This window comes from Caretta caretta, chromosome 4 (assembly GCF_965140235.1).
Source record: "Caretta caretta isolate rCarCar2 chromosome 4, rCarCar1.hap1, whole genome shotgun sequence".
Lineage (NCBI taxonomy): Eukaryota > Metazoa > Chordata > Testudines > Cheloniidae > Caretta > Caretta caretta.
In genome coordinates this window covers 93,042,987-93,067,142 of record NC_134209.1, presented here as the reverse complement: position 1 = coordinate 93,067,142, position 24,156 = coordinate 93,042,987, and the positions used below count along the sequence as shown (strand labels likewise).

General features: G+C 39.5%; 1 protein-coding gene across 5 annotated transcripts in view; it reads left to right on the top strand.

Moving 5' to 3' along the window:
- The window catches only part of FAT1 (FAT atypical cadherin 1), a 147,638-nt gene that overhangs the window by 44,688 nt on the left and 78,794 nt on the right, over window positions 1–24,156 (top strand). For all 5 annotated transcript variants that reach the window (XR_007356394.2, XM_048848091.2, XM_048848093.2 and 2 more), the window contains exon 3: window positions 9,270–9,584. Coding sequence is in view for 4 of the 5 variants with exons in the window: in XM_048848091.2 (XP_048704048.2) it covers window positions 9,270–9,584 (315 nt within the window). In the remaining variant the exon portion in view is untranslated. The remainder of the gene's footprint in view (window positions 1–9,269; window positions 9,585–24,156) is intronic.

The following is a 24,156-nucleotide window of genomic DNA, read 5'->3' as shown; positions in this document are numbered from 1 at the left end:
GCCGGATTAAAATGTCTGAAGAGCTGGATGTGGCCCCTGGGTCATAGTTTGCCCACCCCTACATAAAATGAAACGTTTTGCCTTCTATCCATCTACCTTGCTTTCCTTTACCATGTCTGATGGTGAGTATGAGGCTCTAAAGGACACGTAACACATAGAATCACACGTGCCAACTCTCCTGATTTGTCTTTGTCCCTACTTGAAGGGGAAACAGTTGTGATGTTCCTCCTTGAAGCCTCTTGAGACTGCTGAACAGCAGACAAACACTGTCTCTCCTCCTTTTCCAGGTGGTCTTCACTCCTTCACCCTGCTGGTGCTGCTGTCTTCTTAGTAACTTTACAGGTCAGTGAGGCATGTAGGATGAGGAGGTGGTAAAGAGGCATCAGGAGCTTTCTCCCATCTAGCCAGCCTTGGTCAGGGGCAGCAGCAACCTTAAGGTTAGGGCCAGGGAGAGGAGGAACTCATAAACTGCAAACGGAGATGCAGAGGGAGTTTAGGAAAGGGAGAATGGCACAGGAAGAGATAAAAGTGGGGGATTTTGTGAAGAGGAAGAGAGAGAGAAATACGTCTTGCCAAGACAGAGGAGGAACAGGCCAGCAAACATTCCCATCTAATCTAGTAGTGGTAGGGGCCACACTTCTTCCAAACTGCCCCAGAAAGACACAAACAGGAGCTAGAATTCCAGATTATTTGGATCAGTGAGGTGAGACTGTGTGGGTATATGTACTTGTGTTCAGGTGCGGAGGATGAATTAATAGGAAAATCCAAATCTTACTAGGATTTTTAACGAAACCATATAAAATGGGATTACCCCCATCATTCTTTGTATAAATTTGCACTGAAACATCATTATTGTAACATCATTATATCATATATTAAGGTGATGTCATTATGTAATATAAAAAGGCAGAGGATGCAAATGTTGGAGGATATCTCTCTTGCTCTATTTTTTTTTCCTGGACCTTTGTTATTGTAGAAGAGTGGAGTTTTAAGAACAGCCGGAAAATTGTATCTATTTTGAAGCCGTTATAATGAACAGAGAAATTTTGATAGCCTTATTCATGCTCCCCAGAAGTCCCATCAGTATCACTCAAGGAGCATGGTACTAATGAGCATCATATAAGTATCAGAATCTGTCCCTACGTGATTCATACACTTAAAAACACCAAAAAACAAAAAAAGAACAAACCAGAAATTTGACCAGAATAGCCACACAGTCATCTGGTGGCCGTGGGCCTTCAGGTTGATTTGAACCTATTTTTCAAATATTGGCAACTGTGCATAGGAGAAATACAGCTGTGCATACATGTACGTAGCAGGGAGGGACTGGATGAGAGAGTGAATTTCAATAAACATTAAGTTAAAGCCTCCTCTGTTTTTTTCTTTTGCTACTTGAAAATGGGTAGTATACAGCTTAAATAATGTTTTGTACTTTTATGTCTCACTAATGAGTTAAAAGATAGCATACTGTTTTGCTGTCAATACAGACAAGTGGCAGTAGGGAAAGCATGCGTCTTGGTTTGTAATAGATTTAATCTGTTTAATTTTTAATCCTTCATTTGAACTGTCTATTGAAGGTCATATTTGATCAAAGTATATGTTCACGCAGTTTTCAAAATGTACTGCTGTTACTTCATATAGCAGTAACAGGCTTTAAAAGTGGCTGAGGAAGGTTTTGATTTACCAAGCTTATTAGAATTTAGATTAATTAAGTTTGTAATCAGATTTCAAGCATCATGTTCCAGGCCAGGGATTTCTCTTTGTTTGTTTCAAATGTCATTCCCAGGGCAAGCTCTGCTAAACTGCATTTTCATGCTTTGCCGAGAAATGATTGCAGGTTTTGATTTCCATTACAGAGTCATTAATATTGTTAATGAGAGTTTTCGCGGATAAGCACACTTAAGGAGGATCATCCTTGGGAATTGGGAGTATTATAGTTGGAGCATTTGTTAATTGGTTGGAATTGGTGTATATAAGACTGTCTGCCCTTCGTTAGATTTATACATTTATTCTTGGTTTATTAGTGACTTTGGTCATAGTGGTTTGGGCTATTTAATTTAAATTAGACATACTATTAAGACCTTGAAAATTCACATTTTTGTCAACAGTTCTTTTTTGTTGAGAATGAGAAATGTACTGCATTTTAAATAAATCCATTATGGCTTTTGTAACCTATAGCATCCATGATATTCTCCAAATTGTGAAGTGGCTAAAACATGTGGCCCCGGTGGTGAAGGAAAAAGAGGGTTGTACCTCTCAACCTCCAATCCTAATTCCTCAAATATTGTGCTCTTGGGGTAATTTATTCTTCCAGATTGATGCTATCCCATTGAATTAATTTAGGATCATCCGCTCTTACTGAGCGTCTCTTACTGAAGTCATTAGCTCCAGTGGGAGCAAGATCTGGCCCTAAGTTTGCAACTGTGTGTAAATGAGGGAAGAACATGGCCCCATGCTCAGCTCTAATTGGAGAACACTAGTGAATTTTCTTAACTATAGGTTAGTATTTTTTTTTTCCCAAAAGGAAATATCAGTTCTGATGTCCCTTTGCAGATTACAGTCTAGGATAAGATTCATCACATAATTATGTTTTCTTCTCACTAGTCTAGGAGTAAAACCCTAATTTTGTCCTGATCTCTTGAAAGGCTGAAGAACTTCTACATCTCGCCTAGAGAAAAAGGGTTTTGGAGCTTCAGATTTCACCATCCCCCCAACAGAGCTGTATTTGATGGACAACAATTCTTTAGCAGATACAGAAACTAAAGAAATTTTTAATAGTGATTTTCCTTCTTTGCAGAATGCAACTAGGTCTAGGGGCAAGATAGGGAAGGGAGCATAGCATTGTAAAAAGGCAAGATTACCAGGCTGCCTAGGCAAAAATGGGTGAAGAATTCACTGATAAAATTTCCTTTCTATGAAAGAAAAGTGATAAGAAGTAGTAGTGCCTATCTGTAAAGTGTTTAAAATGTAGGGGAGGCCATTCAACCACCTTCCATTTAAAAACTGCCTAACACTGAAAGATATTAGTGATGCTTATGAAGGGCCAGATTCTTGTTTACATAAAACTGCTTTATACCACCCTGGCAGCGTAAAAAGACCTTTCAGTAGGTGTCAGTGTAACTTAGTCCCACTTTCAAGACCTCATTACACTGCCAGATTGATGTAAAAGGGCCTTAATATAAACGAGAATCTCACACAGTATGTGCATTTTGATGTTCTACCTTTCCTCTTCATTCTGAAATACTGGCTTTACTGTCAGTTTGATATGAAAAATCGTCCTTCAGCATCTTCATCTTTTGTCATGAGAGCAGGTCAGTTGGAGGTGTGTTAAGGGAAAATAATCAGAAATATAAATCCCAAACTCTATATGGTGGTGAATGTTCTATATTTATGTGAATTAAGCACTTGTTAAAGTGATGGATTTGCAGCATGGATTAGAGCCAAGTGTAGCACAGTCAGGAATTGAAATTTACATTTATCTAAAGTCCAGCACTTGCTATATTTGTTCTTGGACCCATGCCAAAAAAGCAATGGAAGATGGAGGGATAAATGTAGATCTAATGTAGCTTAAGACCTGATACCTTGTAAACCATCAGAGCTAAAAACAAATATATATATTTTTTTCATACTGCTGAAGAGGTGGAAACTCTACCCACAGCTATCCCAGTGGAAAGAGCATTTATTTACTGGACTTGGCTGGTCACAAGGTATCAGAAATCACACCTTTCTGATTCTTTCTTCTTCTTAGTATTTGAAATGAAACATAATTTTTGTGACTGCTCTCTTGAAAACCACTGGAGCTCTAATCCAATGATTTACTAGGTCTGAAAGCTTAGAATGCTGGCTTCCAAATAGCATAAAGAATTAGTCTAGCTAGCATAAAGCATTAGTCTGCTCTAAAACTGCGTGAGATGGGCTACTAGAATAATATAGTAAAGATTGCAAAGAGGAATAGTTGGCAGACCAGCACAAGACCTTTAAGGACCAGTTCACTTTTGGGAGCACTGGTCCTGGACTAGTGATAGGGAAGAAAATATTGTTATCTTTGTGAAAAGCATCTTCATCCTGGTTTAGCTTGATCTGTTCCAGGCCTGTAACTTCATGAGCAGAGCTTGAAAAATCTATTGAATTGTGTGTGTTTTTGTGTGGTCCAGTGTCCCTTGAGATTTAAGGTGCGACTATTAGTGTCATTCTTTTATTGGTGATTTAAAACATTTAAGGTCAGATCTGAAGGAGAGGGGCTGGTAAGAGATTTTAAGGTGTGGCTTTGTGCATAGTTTCTGATACAAACTGGACTGTGATTTTTAAACTATTGAATGTATTTTGGGTTGTATATTTCTGTAGGGGGAGCCCTGGAAAAAATCTGGCTTGTCACAGCCAGAATTCCTCCGGGGGGAGTGCACATTGGATTAGTAGCTCTGCCCCATTTTGAAAGATGTACTCCTCAGAGCTGTCCTGGTGTAAAGGGGGAAAGCTGAGTCATACCCTCACACTCACCCCTCCCATATCCTTTTCACCAGGTTAGCTCTACTAACCAGGAGTAGTGGGTCTGGTTCCAAAAAGAAATTGTGGCTGACCTGTGTGCAATGTGTGAGGGAAAGCTGCTTGACCTCATTTCTTCCAGCTCCCTTTTGCATGTACCGTATACTGAAGCAGTGGTTTTTTGTATTTTCGTTTTTAATATTGTCAGACTAACTTAATTCTTAGAATGTATGTGTCCATTTGTAATGAGGTATCTATCTTCTCTAATGTGCCTATCACTGATAGCTGTTCTGAAGTGAAGGGAGGTGGAGAAGTTTGTTTTTCTGCTATATTTTGTTTGCAAATTTGAGGAATCTTCGCATCAGGTAATGTTTTTTTTTTTAACATTAAGTTCAGGTCCCAATACAGATATCAGTGTTGTTGTTTTCTCAACTGTTCCATAGAATGAACTTCTTTCATACTTGTTTAATCTGATTCAAACTTTTAAACAGCAGTCCTATTGAAGAAATATTTGTTCAACAGTTTGGGATTTGTTCCAACAGGAAAAAATGGAAGAATGATTCATTTCACTCTCACTGTCAGCTTAGGTAGCTCAGGTTTCCGGATGCTAATCACTAATGCAGACTTACAGTGCAGGTGACCCTAGAGCAAGTTAAAATTGGAAGAAATCTGAAAATCTGAAACACTATCCTGTTGGGTAGACATCTGTGCTAGATGAGTTGTTCACTGGTTAATTAATCAGTAGCACTGTAGGTTTGTCATTGTAAATTTTCACAAAAATCATAGCTTTGTCAAAGTGAAGAGTTTGTAGAAATCATCTTATGGACCCAGACTGAATTTGAAATAAAACTAAACATAAATGTACTAACATTTTCAGGAGTGTCATGTTTCTGGTTGTTACCCTGATAATCCTTTTATATTAGAGTTGCCAGGTGTCCGATTTTTGACTGGAACACCCAGTTGAAAAGGGACCCTGACAACTCTGGTCAGTGCTGCTGACCGAGCCGTTAAGAATCCGGTTGGCAGCACAGTGAGGCTGGCAGGCTCCCTGCGGCTCCCGGAAGGCTCCTAGGCGGAGGGACGGCCATGGAGTCTGTGTGTGCTGCCCCTGCCCCAAGTGCCGGCTCAGCAGTTTCCATTGGCCTGGAACCGTGGCCAATGCAAGCTGTGGGGGCAGTGCCTGCGGCCAGGGGCAGCACGTGGAGCCCCATGGCCACCCCTTTGCCTAGGAGCTGGAGGAACATATCACTGCTTCCAGGGAGCCACCTGAGATAAGCACCATCTAGAGCCTGTGCCCCTACCCCTGTCCTGTGAAAAGGAGCAAGTGAGTGAGGGTGGGGGAGAGTGGGGGGGTGGGGCCTTAGAGAAGGGGAAGGGCCTTGGGAAAGGGGTGGGGCAAGGATGTTCAGTTTTCTGCAATTAGAAAGTTAGCAACCTGTTTTATATGGTTCCCCTCTGAATCTAGGTTTCTTTTGTTTTTGTGCAAAAACATTTTTCTTGTTTAAATAGTAGATTTAAAGTTTTCAGGTGTTGGAAAGAGATGTCAAGGGAGCAAGACTTTGACAGTCTGTCTGTAGCTAGGAGTCACCATAACTAAGGAGAGGAGGTGGAATTTGTAAAAGGGGGTGGGTGAGTGCCTTGAGGAGGTCTGTCTTAAAGTCTACCCTTCTGAGAATTTTAAAACCATACAGGGCCATTTTAATATTAATCTGCCATTTTATTTTGAGATAGCCAGTGTTAAGAATGCAGGGGAGGCATATTATGATGATAGTTGCTCAACCTAATAAATAAGCGTGCCACTGCATTCTACACAAGCTGCAAGCAACAGAGAAGCCCTGCTAAAAGCCCTGCTAGGAGGGAATTAATGTAATCTAGCCTTATGGTCAGTAGGGCATGTAGCTTTTGCGAAGTTGCCACAGGATAAATAAGGGCACAGCCTGCACAGATTGTACAACTGAAACTCTTGCATGCCACATTCAGCACATGGGGTTTCTATGGAAATGCTGTGGTTAAAAGTGAAGTCAGGATTCTTAATCTGGTTCATTAACTCTCAAGTAAGTCTTCTTAATAAGTAAAAAGACATAAAAAATACAACAGGAGTAAATAATAAAAATAGATCCTGGACATTCGGGGGGAATACAGATCAGACAGATACACTTAAAAATAATTTATGTTCTCTGTGATATTTAGACATTATGCTTGCAGGATGAAGAGCACAGCTAATTGGCAACTGCTTAACAGAGATACAGTGATTGCATATTATGATTATTTGTGGTTTTTTGAAAGAAAATCCTAGGTAAACAAAGTACAAATACAAAATAGAAAAGTGGAAAATATAAAATACCAACTTATTTTAAAGTAATACCTTATCTTTTCAGTACTTTGCTGGTCCTCTGCAAAAAGAAAAAGTACCTAGACAGACACTATTATCTATTTTGTTTTTAAGAGCATCCTATACAGAATATAATTTAATATACAGAACTCTCATTTGCCCTTGTCCTTTACTCCAGCCCTACCGCTTTCTACATTTCACACAACCAGTTTCCATAGTGACATCTGGTGGTAATTCTAAAATGTTGAATACTGTGTTTGAAATGATGTGCATTTCTGCTTTAACAGTAAAAGGTTACTTGAATTTTCTTTCTTGTATTAGAAGCTAGCTTTTTCAGAAAATAACCCTGCTTTCATTTTGGATTCAGGGTTTTCATCATCAGACTCTCATGCAATTTCCCGTAAGGACAAAGACACAATTAAGAGTTTGAGAAACTGTTAATCGTATTATCTTCTGCATCAACCAAATTGTGCTCTCTGTTCATACTACTCCTAATGGGACCTCAGTGGCAGTTATATTTGGACCATAATTTGTCCTCAGATACACAATCTGAAGATATAAATTTAACAATGTTTAAACCTCTTAGAGTAGTTTTGGTGAGGGGCAATATTCCCCCCCACCTATTAAAAGCAAACATTAATTATGTTTAATGAAGGGAGAGGGGTTACAGTGCCCCTAAAGCAGGGGAAATGCAGCAGTACTATTTTTACAAACATCATGCTCCAGAAGGTACACTCATAAATGTGTGTTTACCTCGATCCAATTTTACTGACAGCATGCATGAGCAGAACAGATAGGCACAGGATAGTAGAAAATATTACATGCACATCATGTAAATGTGTCCACAATCCCAAACCTAGCTGGCATGTCACTGTTCTGGCTCATTTGGGCTCCAATCACGATTAGGTCTTTATGCATTACTGTAGCATAAAAAATAATGATGATGGTTAATAATGACCGGCCTTCACAGTGCCCCTTTATGATTATCACATACTGTTGCTTTTTTTTGGTCCCTCTCTTTGTAGATATTAAGGTATTTTTATGTCAGGTCCTCTTTGGGTCTAGCTAGAAAATGATGCCTGGGAGAAGAGAGTCTGGATGATGTAAGAAAGATTGGCTCAAAGGAAAGAGGGTGAAATGATTTTAGTGTGTCCTGCTCTTTGAAACCTTTTGATATTATCCCACTTGTCAAATAAATTACATTATATGCCACATTCTTGGCATGGAAACATATACGTTATAATTTTACCTTGGGCAGTAAGATGCGTGTAAAATAGTGCTGTATGTATTTTCCCTTTATTGGGTCAGATTTTGGTATCCTTGTTCAGACAAACTCCTGTAGATTTGGGAGGTAAATTGTGTTAAGTGTGTATTCTGTAGCTGCTCCTCTGTTTCTTTAGAAATAGTGAATTTTAGATCTTTTTGGGATACGCAATGAGGGTGAGAGGAGCACCTTCATTTGCCAAAGTATGGCAAACACTGTAGCTAAGGCTGAGAAGGGCAACATAAACCTCTCTCTATTTTCAGATTTCTCAAAAAGGTTGTGTGTATGGATTCAAGTATTTATACACATTAAGAAACATTCATTTACATAATTCACGCAGACACATAGATACATATGAGTGTATATGTCACCAAATTTTAAATAAAAACAGGAGTACTTGTGGCATCTTAGAGACTAACAAATTTATTAGAGCATAAGCTTTTGTGGGCTACAGCCCACTTCATCAGATGCATAGAATGGAACATATAGTAAGAAGTTACAGAGAAGGTGGAAGTTGCCGTACAAACTGTAAGAGGCTACACACATACAGAGATCTGCTTACTGTATGTTCCATTCTATGCATCTGATGAAGTGGGCTGTAGCCCACAAAAGCTTATGCTCAAATACCTTTGTTAGTCTCTAAGGTGCCACAAGTACTCCTGTTCTTTTTGCGGTTACAGACTAATATGGCTGCTACTCTGAAACCAAATTTAAATAGGTTCTCACTAATTTAAATGGTGATAAATAGTTCAAAACCTTGGTACTAAATCAGTTAGATAATTTAATACAGTGTTAAACTCTCATTGTCAGGAGTGATGAATTGAGAGGGTAAATCAAATCCCAAAGACTTCAGATAACTCATAATTAATATCTTCTGGGCAGAAATAGTTTCAGGAATGATGTTAAATGATCAGATAATTCTCAAGAGAGGTTAAAAAAGAAAATAGATTTATAAATATTGAAACAATACAATATAAAAATTCAGACCCTTTTAGTACTAATTTAGGACGTTCATTTTTAAACTTTCAGGTTAACTCTACACACACACACACACACACGCACACAAGAATCTGTGCCATTCATTTGTGACTTTTGTGTTGGGTTTGGTGGGGGGGGGGTTAATTTTTTTTTTTAACTTTTTATACTTATGGAGCATTTAATATTGTTGCTTTTTTCCCTCCTGTTGAACAGGTGTAATAGAGACAGCTGATCTGCTGGACCGTGAGACTACCTCACATTACTGGTTAACTGTTTATGCAACAGACCAGGGTGTTGTGCCTCTATCTTCCTTCATTGAAATCTACATAGAAGTTGGGGATGTTAATGATAATGCTCCGCAGACAACAGAACCTGTTTATTACCCAGAAGTCTTGGAGAATTCACCTAAGGATGTATCTGTCATTCGGATTGAGGCATTTGATCCTGATTCCAGCTCTAGTGAAAAGTTGACCTACAAGATTACAAGTGGAAACCCACAGGGATTCTTTTCAATAAACCCCAAAACTGGTACGTGTATATCATAGCTTTATGTGACATGTGTATCAGTTAATTTATTGTCCTGTGTAAATGCTGTGGAATGGACATAATTAAGAAAGTATTTTTTACCTATTGAGTAGCTTTTTGATTATAATGTTCTAGTCATACTTTGACATCACACAGTTAAAGAGAAAACCAGATTTCAGTGATTTTTAAACTTGTTGGGCGTAATATGACCCTCATGTAATTTTCTTTCAAGTTGTTGTGTTTATTTTTTCCACTTGAGATTTTTGTTGACAGGCAAATCGCATAGGGACGATTATCAACCATTTTCTCATACAAGTAGTTCCACTGAAATCAGTATGGACTACCGTCCTTGTGTAACTGTTCACCTGTGTAAAGAGTTAGTAATCTAGCACATAATTTGAAAATGGTAAACTGGAGAATGTTGTTGTTCTCAAAATGTACCAGATACAATTCTGTTGCAGTGTTATGGCTAACATTTGGGGGCACCTAGAAATATTGCAGTTTCTACAGAAGCATAAATAGAAGAAATGGGTGATGCTGAAATTAGAAGTACTGAAATGTGTGTAAGAATGGAGAGATGGGAAGCTAAATCCTGTTGTTAGTTTTAACTGAAACAGAACAATGAACTAAAAGAAAGTAAATATTACTTAGAACAATGTAAAGGTTACCCAATAATATCTGCCTTTGGATGACTGTAGAAAACATTCAAGATATGTATGCTGTTTTTTTCATTAGTCTTTACAAAAGGTACAGGAAGTGGTGCAAATGCCGAGACTTGTCAATGATTCTCAATTTAATCATATATCATTGCTTAGGGCACAGCTCTGCATTGTATGTGGGAGGTATGTGCAGCTGCTATATTACAGTGGGAGTCCCAGGAAGCACTTCTGACTGAGTCAACCAGAAATGCCTCCTGGGTATCCAGGGAGGTATATACTGCAGCTGTGCTTTGTCTTCACCCACACCCTGCCTCCCTTTCTGGGCAGGTTAGTATTGCTTGCATTGCTAGTACAAGCAGTGGTTTCACTCTCCAACCACACAAAGTCTAGGGAACAATGGAAGTAATTCTGCATTTCCCTCCCCTACCCTCACCCCCCACTGCCCTTGTCCATTCACACAGGGGCTAGTCACAGGGGATTCAAAGGACCAAAGCTTAAAGTTAAAATCCTATTTCTAAATCTAAATAATATAATTGGGAAGTGGTGATCACAGACTAACATAGCTATCCTGTACCTTTGCTCCCAGCCTTACACAGGAAGTACAACAGTATAAAAAAGCATAAATAAATTAAACTATAATGCCCTAACCAAAATTTTTGTGCCTTTTGTTGCTTATTCCGTTTCCATTTCTTTCTCCTTTTTCTCTCCATTCATGGCTGACCATTATTTCCATCACCAAAACACATTCTCTCCTGTCACTGTGTCTACTCTTTTTCTCTTGTTTTGGTTTCCCCTTCTCTGTTGTCTCTGTAAAGCAACATTTCCTTGGTTCACATTCTCTATTTCTTGCTTGTCTCTATTCTTAGTTGTCCATCTCCTTGCTTTCTTTTATGTCACATTCTTTCTTCTCCTTCTTTTGTCTCAGCATTCCTCATCAGTCTCTCCCCTCCCTCTACATCACTAGTGGCCAACCTGTGGCTCCAGAGCCACATGCGGCTCTTCAGAAGTTAATACGCGGTTCCTTGTATAGGCACCGACTCTTGGGCTGGAGCTACAGGCACCAACTTTCCAATGTGCTCTGGGGTGCTCACTGCTCAACCCCTGGCTCTGCCACAGGCCCTGTCCCCACTCCACCCTTCCCTCCCCCTCCCCTGAGCCTGTTGTGCCCTCGCTCCTCCCCCCGTCCCCCCAGAGCCTCCTGCATGCCACGAAACAGCTAATCGGGAGGTGTGGGGAGGGAAGAGGAAGGTGCTGAATGGCAGGGCTGCCAGTGGGTGGGAGGTGCTGGGGGCGGGGGGGAAGGGGGAGCTGATGGGGGGGCTGCTGATGTATTACTGTGGCTCTTTGGCAATGTACGTTGGTAAATTCTGGCTCCTTCTCAGGCTGGCCATCCCTGCTCTGTATTATTACTTAGCATAGACAGCACATTACAAATTTTAATTAATTATTACACTCAAAAATCCAGGGAGGTAGGCAAATAAATATTATTGCTCCTATTTTACAGGTGGGAAAACTAAGGCAAAGGAGGTTAAGTGGCTTGTCCAAGTCTTCAAAGAGCATTTGGGTCAAAGCTGGCATTAGAGAGTAAGAATTCCTTATTCTCAGTGCCATGCCCCCAAAAGGCCTTAGGCTCTCTGCCTGACTGTTTGGTTTTAGAGTATTGATCTGCACCAGATCCCCAGTCAGTGATCAAGATGCATTTGGATTGAGTTTATGAGGGCCATTGTCTTCCAAGTATCCATTCTCTCTCTTGGAAATCAAATATACTTTGATTAGGCCCTGTTTAGGGCTAATTTTTTTCAAATGGGTTAGAATGTAAAAAAGTTTCAAAATGTCTTTAAAAGACACTAGATATTGTGTTAACTACAGAATGCAATTTACATCATTCTATAATAGTAAGGTCATAAGTATTTTAATTAAAATAGGACTGAACTGAGCAGTACATCTGGGTACAAGTGATCTCATTATGAGCGAGATGGTAACCTGCTCCACTTGCCTACATAGTGGATATAAGAGGGTTTAAATGGTTTAAGTTGCTTCCTTATAAGGGCTACTGAACCAAGAGTTACTGCATGGGGAAAAGCGGCCTTCATGGTCCACCTATGCTCCCTCCCACATGGATAGAGAGAGGTGGAGAGAGACTTAACTCTGCTCCACCACACCATCCAACAGCTGAGCCATCACAGAAGGGGAAGTAAATGGTGCCAGATAAGGGGCTGGTGCAGATGACTTTCTTCCTTTGGGGAAAGGGGAAACAAGCATGCATTATGATTCTGTGTGTCACAGTTCAGCCCCTGATCTGCTCTTGGGACTGCACAGCCATGTGAAGCCCTATAGGTAGCATCTTGTGATAACTCTGGTCAAGCCCTATGTTAATAAACCAGGAATAAATGATCAAATTATTATTAATGGTATATGCTTTAGAGCCATTATGTTATAATTCTTAAAGTGTATACTGGAAATACGCTTGAAATGGTTTTAGATTGTCATCTACTCTTTGAGGTATGGACTGTCTTTTTTATTCTGTTTGCACAAGTAACACAGTGGGGTCCTGCTCCACGACTAGTGCTCCTAGGTGCTGCTGCAGTATAAATAATAATAACCTAGATGTAACCTGTGCTAACACAGTGGTTCTTGTCCTCTGCTGGTGGCTAATCCGTATACAGAGCTTTATGGGTCTGTTAGCCCTGGTCTACACTACGGGGGACGGGGGAGGGAGTCGACCTAAGATATCTTAGGTTGACTTACCTGGCCGTGAGGACGGCAGCGAGTCGACCGCTGCCACTCCCCCTTCGACTCCGCTTCTACCTCTTGTGAGCTGGAGTTCCGGAGTCGACTGGGAGCGCGTTCGGGGATCAATTTATCGCATCTAGAAGTGTTAAGGAAAAGTTAGTATATGTGCATATGTGACTCCATTTTGGTTTGTATTAGGTATAATTTGTAACAGACGAGACACAAAAAATTGATCACTACCCACCGATCTGCCGGGTAGTGAGGACCTGCCCTTACAGCCTTTACACTAAGGGGCCTTGTTCTTAGGCTATGTCTACACTACAGGTGAGTCCAAATATAAATCGCAGTGTAACCATGGTATGGCAGCAGAGGCACGACTCATGTACATACCCACCAGTTTCAGGTGGGTTGGTATGTGGCATGGCTCAAGCATTCTCCTGCTGCTGCTACTACCTGTGCTACCATAGCAACGTGGTTATTTATACTTGTGCTAGTTCATTGAGAGTTAGCGTGCAAATGTGTATATATACACAAGTAGGGGAATCACACCCCTTGCTTGTAATGTAGACATAGCCTTAGCGTCATGCAGGAGAGGCTTATATTTTTTAGATCCCAAGGTCTTGAGTTCAGTCCTCACAGACAATCACCTATCTAGGGGTGTCATGTTGCATGACCTTAAAGTGCAAATAAATCTATTTTCATAACTATTGGTGAACTGATCTTTGTTCAACAAGTGGTACCTGTAGAAGTGGTATCTCCCATGTGCCTAAGGAAGTCCAGGTATCAGATATCGTCTCCTTCAGTAAACATTTAGTAGCCCTTGGAAGCAATTTCTCTGATTATGTTAATTACTTATAAACACAACTGTGCATTTTTAAAACTTTTTACTAACATATTTCCTTATATTGTAAAGAGAAATGCTATGCAGTAGCTCTATATGAAATGAGAAAGCACATTTCCTCTTTATATGCAACAGTTTCTTACCTTATTTACTTCAAGTACATCTGTGCTTTGATGAGATTAATGTATTATCATGTTTTTGGATCTTGGAGTTCACTTGTAATGAAGAAAGCTGCTGCACAAAGAAGCTAGCCAGCAAGAATGAGACTAGTATAGTATTGGTCATTTAGCAACTGACAATCAAAGCAGAGATTAATTGCAAAACTTTTTTGGTCTTAGACTGTAGCCAAATATGCAATCCATGATAACTATTCTATGGTTTTGATCATTTAATCCATCTGTATGAAAGGATGACTTTCCCGATTCACTAGCACATGTAGAGCCCTTCACTGTTCCTTCATTCTTCTTTGCAGAAATGGATTAAGGCTAAATATGGCCCAGGTTAACCAAAATTGTGGGACTCCAGACCTACTCAGAGATTTTGGAAGAAGGAGGTTGAAATAGCAACATTTAATAGCCTTTCAGAATATGTGGCTCAGGCCAGTCAATCAGTTTGATCCTACCACTGCTCAGAAATGGAAGCCAGAGTGGAGAGATTGTACTTTGTCCTTATAGCATCTAATATGTATATATTGCTTTTTATTCTGATGGTTGTTCAGTAGTGTGTCTGAATTTACCTATTACTAAAATGTAGCCACTTCTGCTGTGTTCCACCCAGATGTTTAGCAGAAATAATTGAGTACCAAAAAATCTGGACTCCTGTGACTGAGGTCCACCACTGTAGGCTCATGTTCAGATCTTTTATTTTCCCCTGATATGTCTGATAGGGAGCATTTTACCCATTTTCCCTACCCATTAAGTGCAGTCCAGTTATTCATTTTCTGATTCTTAGCACTGGAAGCATCTTATAGCAAGGATTTGTAGCATAGTCACACAATATCAATTAGTTACTAGCTTTTATATATGGAAATGTGGAGTTTCTCTGTTACTTTGAGAATGGGGAGCCAAAGTCACAAAGATCCAGTTTTTCAAATAAGAAATTGCTGGATTCATGTTGGCAAACACAACTGACTAAACACATTTGACTCTGATCCTTTCCCCATTGCTTTATTAGCAATTTACTACAACTGGGAGATTTCAGATATTATTATGGTCTTGTTATAGTGCTGGCCCTTTAAGGGAGTCAGATGCCTAGCCTAGTCTACCTATGCCAAGCTCCACCGAAGAGAATGAGCCAACCTGTGTCCACCTGGGGATAGTTAACTGCCTAAGTAGATAGAAGGCAGTTAATTAATTAATTAAAAAGCACATGGACCTAATAGAAAGCTTAGGAGAGAGAGCTCAGCTGAAAAAAGTTCCTGAGAAGAAAGGAAGCTCCAGGGGCGGGGAGCTCCTAGGGAATCTGAACTAGGCAAAAGCTCTCCAGATAGGGATGCCTGGGAGAGACCCTAAACAACCAGGAGAGAGACTACAAAGCTATACAGCCTGAGGCCTTACAGTAGAAGGAGCTGCTGCTGGAACCTAGAGATATTTTGTTTTGGGACTTTAAAGTTCTATGCAGGCTCTGAAGTAAAAGCCTTTAAACCCTTGTACAAGTGCTTCTTTCAGCAAGCTTTATTTATTGCTGTAGAGTGGCTTCTCCTTGACCGAGATGTTTGTGACCTCAGTGTCCCCTTATTAAGGGGAGAAACTGAGGCTGGCCACAGCAGAGCAACGCCTAGTCACAAGGGGGTGCTTGGGAGGCAATGAGGCGCCTTCTAGAGGTACAAATTGCTATATAGGAGACAAATGTATAAAAAAAACTCCACAAAATGATATAGCACTAACCTTTTACAAATGCTGCCAGCTTACAAAGAGACTATTTAAATACAAGCATAGTGCTATAGTTGAGTAGAGGAAAGAGACTTTTTCCAGTGGTGCATTTCAGTTGGGGAAGAAAGTCTAAAACAAGATGAGTTTTGATGTTTCTTCATATCCATTCCTTCACCAACATACTGGGACCCCCTGGAACAATACATTTACTTGAGATTCAGAGAAATGTGTGTATTTGAGATGCTATATAGCACCCAGCACTAAAACAAGTACTACTAGATTCTCTACTTCCAAACCTCCTGTTTGCCTTAGGATAGCTAAATAAAAGTACAGAAGTGGTGGAGTCAGGAAATCTGACTTTGTGTTTGCCTTGATCTTTGACAATTCACTTAATCTTCATTTTACAGAGGACTTATATTTATCTATTCTACAGGGGTTTGGTGAGTGTATTCGTGAATTCTTTTGTAAAGCACTGTATATTTTTGTTTATGATTTATTTTACATAATGCAATTACTTTAAATTATATATTTCCTTAAGGTAAAATCCCCTTGTGGCAGGATGCTGTTTTTCTATTATTACTTCCTGTAATTTTGTACTGTCTGTTATTTTTTGTTAGCCTGAAAACTCCACTGAAAGGAAAGGGTTGAGCTTTAACTGACCAAGTAATAATGGCTCAGCAGGTAAAACACTTGAGTATTGTTAATTACCTCTGGCCTAGAGCCATTAAGTTGTAGTCCACAAACAAAGGGGTTTGATTGACTTTTGGCAGGGCAGCCTCTGAATATATGTTTCACATGGATATGTTAGTTCTGCTGTACTGTGGTATAAACCAGGCTCTTTGTTAAAGAATTCAAGCTGTATTATAACTCAGGGTATGTCTGTGCTACAGCGGCACGGTTGCTGTGCTCCAGCTACGTGACTGTGTAGTGCTTGTGTTATAGACACTTGCTACCGTGCCGGAAGGGGCTTTTCAGTCACTTGTACCTGAGTGTCTACCTAGGCATGTCTGCATTGGGGCATAGGTCGTCTTAACTATGGCTCTTAGGGTGTGAACTTTTGCACCCCTAAGTGAAGTAGCTAGATGGTTTAGGTGTAGACCAGCCTTAAGAATGAGACATGAAAGGATGATATTTTGAGCTGTCTGGAAAAGAGGCCTGTGCTGCCTTCTGTTACTTGGAGGGCGTGCATTGGGAGGGTGGGAACAGCATTGCCAGTCCATGTTAGGACAGAGGGCCACAGTGCAAATGGGGTACCAGTTACCTTGGTAGCTGATTTCCACCAAGTATATCATTGAGCATGAGGCTAGAATCCTGTTCGGCTGCCAGAGAGGTGAAAAGGCTGCATGCACTCTCTTCCCCAATAGAGATCCATCTATTCAGACAGGGATTTGTCCATTAGAATGGAGAATAAAATTAATTTTTGCTAGATTGATATGTCTAGTCTTTTCCCAGAGGAATCCTGCCTCATTCAATGCATAGGACAGACTGCATTCTGAATGAATTGGGCATGTGCAATGAATGACACTACTGTCTGTAGGAATCTCTGCCACATTTTGTTGTAGAAGTCAGGTAGTGTACAGAGAGTGAGACAAGATTACAGGATGAGAAAGGATGGTCTCCTGTGCAAGGAAGTTGAATGCCACCCTGGAGAATTGGATTCTGCCTCTGCCACAGAGTTCCTATGTGATCCTAGTCAATTCACTTAAACCCAAATTATCACAGGTAGTCATTAATTGTGTTTTCCTTGTTTTCTGGGTGCCCAATATGAGACATCTGGGGTTAGATTTGCAGAAGTGTTGAGTGGTCATAACTGCAACTGAAGTCATTTGGATCTGTGCTTTGTGAACATATAAAATGTTATGATGATGCTAAGAACTCTGAAAAATCCGGAAGTAGCTATCTTAATCTGGGCAGCCAAAATTAGTGGACACTGACAATTTTTGCTTTAATCTCTGTGCACCTCAGTTCTCCAGCTATAAAATGGGAATAAAACCACCTAAACTCTTGGGGTGTCATGAAGATAAAATGCATTTGTTTCTGTGAAATACTCTGATACTATGATGAGAACACCATAGCCATACCCATAAAGAAACTAATAATTTTGTATTCAGTACAGGGTTTGGATGGTAGGTGGCAAATTCAGCTGGGAGCCACACATTGAATATGGAGGATAAAAGGAAATATTGAATAGCTATCTATTCAGTGAGCATAATCCATCTTGTACACTGAATGAGTCAGGGGGCTGTAGAAAAACTACTATGTGTCATGTAATTAAAGACCACAGGGTGGGCTGATTTAAATCACCAACCAGGAAATCTTGATTTAAACAATTTATTTTAATCATGTTTCACATTGGTACTTCTAGCTAGTTGATGTAATCATCTCACGCCTACTTTTTGTTCATAGACTGGAAGAGAGAGAGAGAAACTTTTTCTGCTTTTTGAACTCGCAGTTGGTTGCTTAACTTTGAGTGAACTAGTCACTGAACTATTTGAAAATACTTAAATGAAGGAAACATTCTCTCCGTACCTGTAGAAGAAGCTAGTGCTTTCAAAAGCTGACTTAGCACTTCAAACTCTGGTTCCAGATGCTCAGCAAGTGACTTCAACCAATTCAGTCATTTGGCTTTCTTTAGGACTTTGGCAGCAAACGTGTCACTTTGTGTGTGTGTGTTTAAAAAAAATGATTTGAATAGATTATAGTAAGGTTAGGGCTTAAGGCAGGTTCTAATAATTTCAAATGTACTTTTATATAGTTTTTTAAAATAAATCTGTATTTAATTTTTATTAAAATATACAATTTTAAAAACCTGCTTTATTTCTTTGTTAAAATCATCCATTTTTTTTAATCCTCCCTGAAAGAGGAGGGGTACACACAAAGGGAGCAAATTAAGGTTGCATAGGCAGTGTTAATCCTGGTATTTCCTAACTTGTGAGTGCTTGAGTTTGCAATCTTAGTGTTCTTTTAAAATAATCTTTTTGATGTAACACTGATAGTTTTGCTGCACTTTTTTGGTTTGATTTGTGTTTGAATGTTGTTGTTTTTTAAAAAAGTCTGATAGGAATTTTGCTAATGTGTGGCAGCTCCTGTAGTTCAAACCATAGCCTTTGGACCTTAAAATGTGCATAACATTTGAGCACGAAAAAAGTGTTTGAATTAAAGGCTTTTATTTTATTTTATTTTATTTTATTTTATTTTTTTTTTTTAGAAAATGTCACCTTTATTTTTATACGTAAAGTCCCACCGTATAATGCAGATTTAATTTAAAAAGTTTAGCCTCAGACAATGAGATTAAAATTTTGGACATGCTTAGTGTAAGGATTCTCCTGTCAATTGACTAGTCTTTGCTAATCCTTAGAGTATTGTGAAGTCATAAAATGCTAATAGTCAGTGGGTATAATGGCAGATCATCCAGGTCACATGCTCATATCAGTTTACAACTGTTCCTAACATTCAAAGCAATGTCAGTTTGCTGTGGCTGATCCGGAGACTGAGCAAAGTGTAATAGGAAATGGCTACAGCTGCAAACAACTTCCAAGGGTTTCCGATATTGTTGGAGAGCTGCTTAGTTAGGAAATGAAGGCCCTGTGGCTACAGTGGGGTATATACTTCTTTTTAACAAAGGAAATCTCCATTGTTTAACATTGTGGCTCTTCATCCTGGTTGAGCTAACATTTTCAAAACTAGAATCAAACATTTTTTGTTAAATCATATGCTAAATCTTCTGAAAAACCAAAATTGCATTTAGCTGCGATTTTTAGCTGTTCAGATTGTGCCAATTTATTCCCTATCCATTTCTGCCACAAATCTCGGAAGGTATATAGTAATTATATGATTAGCTGTTGCTTATTTGACATATATTGGGGAGAGGAATAAATGAAGATGTGCAGTCTTGCTATCTTCAGGTCAAATTTTTGTCTTATTGAAATTAATAGGCTGCAAAACTGCCATTTCAATCAATGGGGATTGCACATACAGACTGAGGTCAATATATAGCCCTGCATTTGAAGACAGAATTTAATTTAGCACAGGACTACTGTTCTTTATAAAAGTACTAGCAAGCGTTTGAAGATATGTGACTAGACTATTGACAGATTTATTTCAGACATTGTCTGTAGTCTTTTAAATGAATATTTTTTTTAAATATAGTTCCACTGTATTCTTTTTTAGAAAAGAGGTGGGGTATGAAGCAAGAAAAATAAAGAAAATGAAAGAACACCACTACCCCAGAATTGTTGTCACTCTAAATTGCAACAGGATAGGCCATCTTGTGGCCTGGCTTAAATAGCATTGCAGAGGCATAAGGAAAAATAAGATCCCCTTCCCATGCTATTGTGCAACCACTTCACATCCCTGCTGCAGGCATGGTACTATATACTTGGAACTCTGCTTGTGTGGAGGGGGGTTGGATGCCATCACAGATGAGTTGAGCTAGAATGTGGAAATAATAGTAATCATAGCACATTGGAAAGGTAGAAAGCACATTACAACCTTTGGAATCAAGAAGAGTATCTTGCTTTTCTGAGGTATGGTTCCTTCCCTGTTGGATGGTAAGTACTGCTCCTTGCACAGAGCTGATTTTTGTAAGTGCACCGTGTAGACCCAGATGGAAAATGGAAAGCCCTTCCCATGAAAAAAAAATTGTGTTTCTGAAAAACATTTTGCCCCAAAATGGGATGAAAGGTCAAAACCACATTTTTTTGGGAAGGTTTTTTGATAAAAATTCAATTTCATTTTGTTTTGGATCTTCACAAGTAAAGTTGACAAGAGCCTTCCTGCCTAGCTGCTGGAGAGTCAGAGTCCACAGTTCCAGCACTGGAGGGGAAGAGCACCCAGGCTGGTCTTCCAAGGGCTTGGGGGCAGATGGAGTGCCTGGGCTGTCTGGTACTCCAGCCCCAGAATTTGCCCCTGGGCACTCAGCTTAGCAGTCCTCCAGGAAAGTTTTTTGTCAGTTTCACTGACAGAAAGTGAAATTGACAAAAGTCCTCTAGCAAGGTACCATCAGTTTGATTTTGGTTGTGCAAAAAGGGCATTTTTTTTCTTTGTCAGAAATCACTTTGAGAGTGTATCTGTTTGTGTTTAATATTACAAAATTTGTTCCTATTCAGAAATGTTAGGTAACCAGGTAACTAGCTCCAGATTCGCTGTCTGTTTAGTTTTTATTTGATGGAAATCCAAAGACTGACCTATCAAGAAAGAACGTTGAGGACTTTTTACTGTTAGCTGTGGAAGATTTCACAGTTGAATAACATCTCTGTCCCACAGCTAGTTTAGTAATTCCTTTTCCTATACGTAGGGCTAAAATCAGACCGTCTGTTGGTATTTTACCTGTTCAGTTTTCTGCCTTTCTCACAAGTATTGCATATTGGGTTGTACTGGTTGTGCAGGTAAATTTTTTACCTTTGAGATGTTGCAGGTTCCAGCAGTATTCCGCATTGTAGGTATTGGGAACATCTCTTACATACAGGTAAAATGACAAATGAAACCTTTTTAATTCTGTCACCGTTATGTATACACACTATTAAAAGCATTTGAAAAGAAAAAAATAGGACAGATTTCTGTTAGGTTGCACCTATTTATTTCATGTTTGCATAGATATGAGAATACACCTCTGCTGTTTTGGATTGTCTTTATTTGAGCAAACACAATCAAGTTACAGGACTTGCACTGAGAATTAAAGACCAGCTAGAAGGAGCAAGTAGTCTCATATGTAGGCCTTCCCCTTGTTGCTTTCAAAATGTGCTCACTACAGCATCCATGGAGTGAGTCCTTGATGATGAAGGAAAAGGGTACTTGTTGCATTTAAGTTGGTTTTTCTATCCCCCATCTCCCCCCAAATGGGTAGTAGAGGGGGATGAAGGGGAAGTTTGTGGAGAAGAGGAGGAAGCAGCTGGGCTTACTCAGGAGGAGGGCACTGCCATTCTTTCTGACCGGGAGACTGAGACTGGGTGGGTGGAGTGCGGGAGGTATTTTTCCCCTTACAGAACTTACCAGGATTGGGTTGGCAGCACCTACCCATGAAATTTGCAAAAGGACCGAGTTTCCTCATGACTTGCTGTGGGCATCACACTTATCACCCTTTTTCCTTGGGGCCAGGGAAGGAATTTTTCTCTCTCTGCCAGACTGGCCAAGGTGTGGTGGGGGTTTTTTCCCTTCCCCACAGCAGGTTTGGCACCCGGTGAAGTGATGTTGGGGAGTTAAGTTATAATCTCACAATTTAGTAAGTGAAACTTGTGGCAGCTGTTCCGTGCAAGTTCTTGTTATGGAAGGGATACATTTATCAGACAAAATGGAGTTGAGGAGGATTTGAGGGAAAGCATCCCTTAGGGAGCTAAGAAGGGGGAGTTTTGGGGCATCTGTGTCTGGTTCAGTGGAGAGCCGACCCTCCTCTTGTGAGGGGAGGGTCACAGGGTTCTAGCTACAGTGTGGCTGGAGCCAGGTAGGGAATTATGTGTAAATGGTTAAGGAAATTATGATAACCTGCACTGTACAACTTAATGCCAGGTATTCCCAGATATTTTTGGTGAATAAAGTTGCAGCCTAATTAAATCACATCCCTTGCCTCCAGTCTTTCTTCTGGCATGGCTGGCCAACTCTTCTTGGTGAAATATTTTTATACTCAAACGTTGTCTGGTATTGTTCTGTGTCCTTCTCTCTCCCTACTAGCAGCACAGAGCACTATCTTTAGGCTAGTGTGTATTCTAGGGCTCTGCTGTTGGGAAATCCCTCAAAGAAACTTTCAGCATCTAGTATGGGTTGAAATTCCACCACAGAAATAGAGGAAGAGGAGTAAATTTGCTCATGAAAAGGAAGAGGCGGCTCTGGAAGAGAGGGGGAAGCTTCAAGTTCCATTTTCAAGTATGGGCAGTGTGTGTTGCCTATTTTTATTTAATTGAACCTACTTGTCAGTTGGTGTAAACAGGGCAGTATAAGTTAGATGACAAATATTGGGGTTCTTTGTGTATTAATTCTTAATTTTGAATTGTTTTAATTTATTATTTTAATAACATGCATATGGAACTAGTAGCCTGCAGCAATGCACGCACACAAATCACAAAAAGAAATCTTAAGATAATGTATAAAGCTGTCAGGAGGAGTATTCCTGATATCATTTTGAACTCCTGCTTCCTCTGGATTTCTGTCAGTGTGCATATGTCCAACATAAACCATTCTTAATATCAAAGGATAAAAAGACAGTGGATGAGAATCCCATCTCAGAGAGTTGCTATCCTTTCAGGTTAACTTTTCTTTCATTTTGAGAAGATTTAGATATGTAGTCAGAAAAAATTTCAAGAAGATGAGTGTTAAACTCATAGCAGCCCAGCAAAAAACAAACAAAAAACCAAGCACCAAAATGTTTGGAATTTCATATTTTCCTTTCAAAGACAAGAATTCTTTTTGCTGGAAAAAAAAATTCATTGTGAGGCAGGCTGGTTAATGCTATATTTTTACATCTCTTTTTATTGTTTTGGGTAACCAGCCATTACTTGCTGTTTCAGTTTCGTGAGAAATGTATCATGTCTAGGCACAGCTCCATCCAAATCTGCTGTTTTAATATGCATATTGAATCTTTTGGAAAACTCTCCACTTTTCTCTTGGTATTGGAGAGGGAGTTATGTGTATTAACTTTTCTGTGTGTGAAGCCAAAAATCAGTTCTCAAAGTTGCTACAGGAGACCTGATTCTCAACTAGAATAGAGTACAGAAGTTGTTAAAGCTGATGAAGGAAATCCATCTTTTACAACTGAAAAGCTTTCAGTGGAAGCAGTGAATTTAAAGTTTAGTATCCTAAAAAAAATCCCTGTAAATCAGATAAATTAAAACAGGTAAAAATAGCAAAACAATCAAACAAAAGCTAATAATTTAGCTCAGAAAGTTGTGTTCCCTGTCCCATGTGTAGTTTAAACAGAAAGGAAAGGAACATGTTTTTGTCACCTAAGCAGAATGCAATCAAACTAGCTTAGATTTTCATCCTTTGTCTTGAGATTTTTCTTTAAAGTGGATAACATTTCTTAATCATTTTTTAAAATATCTTCTCAAATCAAACTAATTTGCTGCTTCATCTTCTCTAAAATTAATATTTACCATGTAATGTGTTTCGTTTTCTCTGCTTGTGTTATAAGGCATACTGTGGTAACACTGAATGTGATGGGGGTGGGGGGACAGGGACTGCAACTGAATTATCAGCTGCATCTGCATTCTTTTTGATTTCCTATATAATAGAGTTTATTTTGGCCTTGTTTAGGCCACGGGGACTCTCACCAATTAACAATGAACCCTTCTGAGGGCAAAATTGAATATAGTATCTCTTTACATTTAGGTCCAAATTCTGTTCTTGATCATTCTGTGTAAAGCTAGAGTGGCTCTAGAGTAGACCAAGGTAATTGAGATGAAAATCTGCTCTTTAAAGTTTGCTTTCCAAGGATAGAGTTACAACACTGTAATAGGGCAGACTAACTTAACATAAAACCT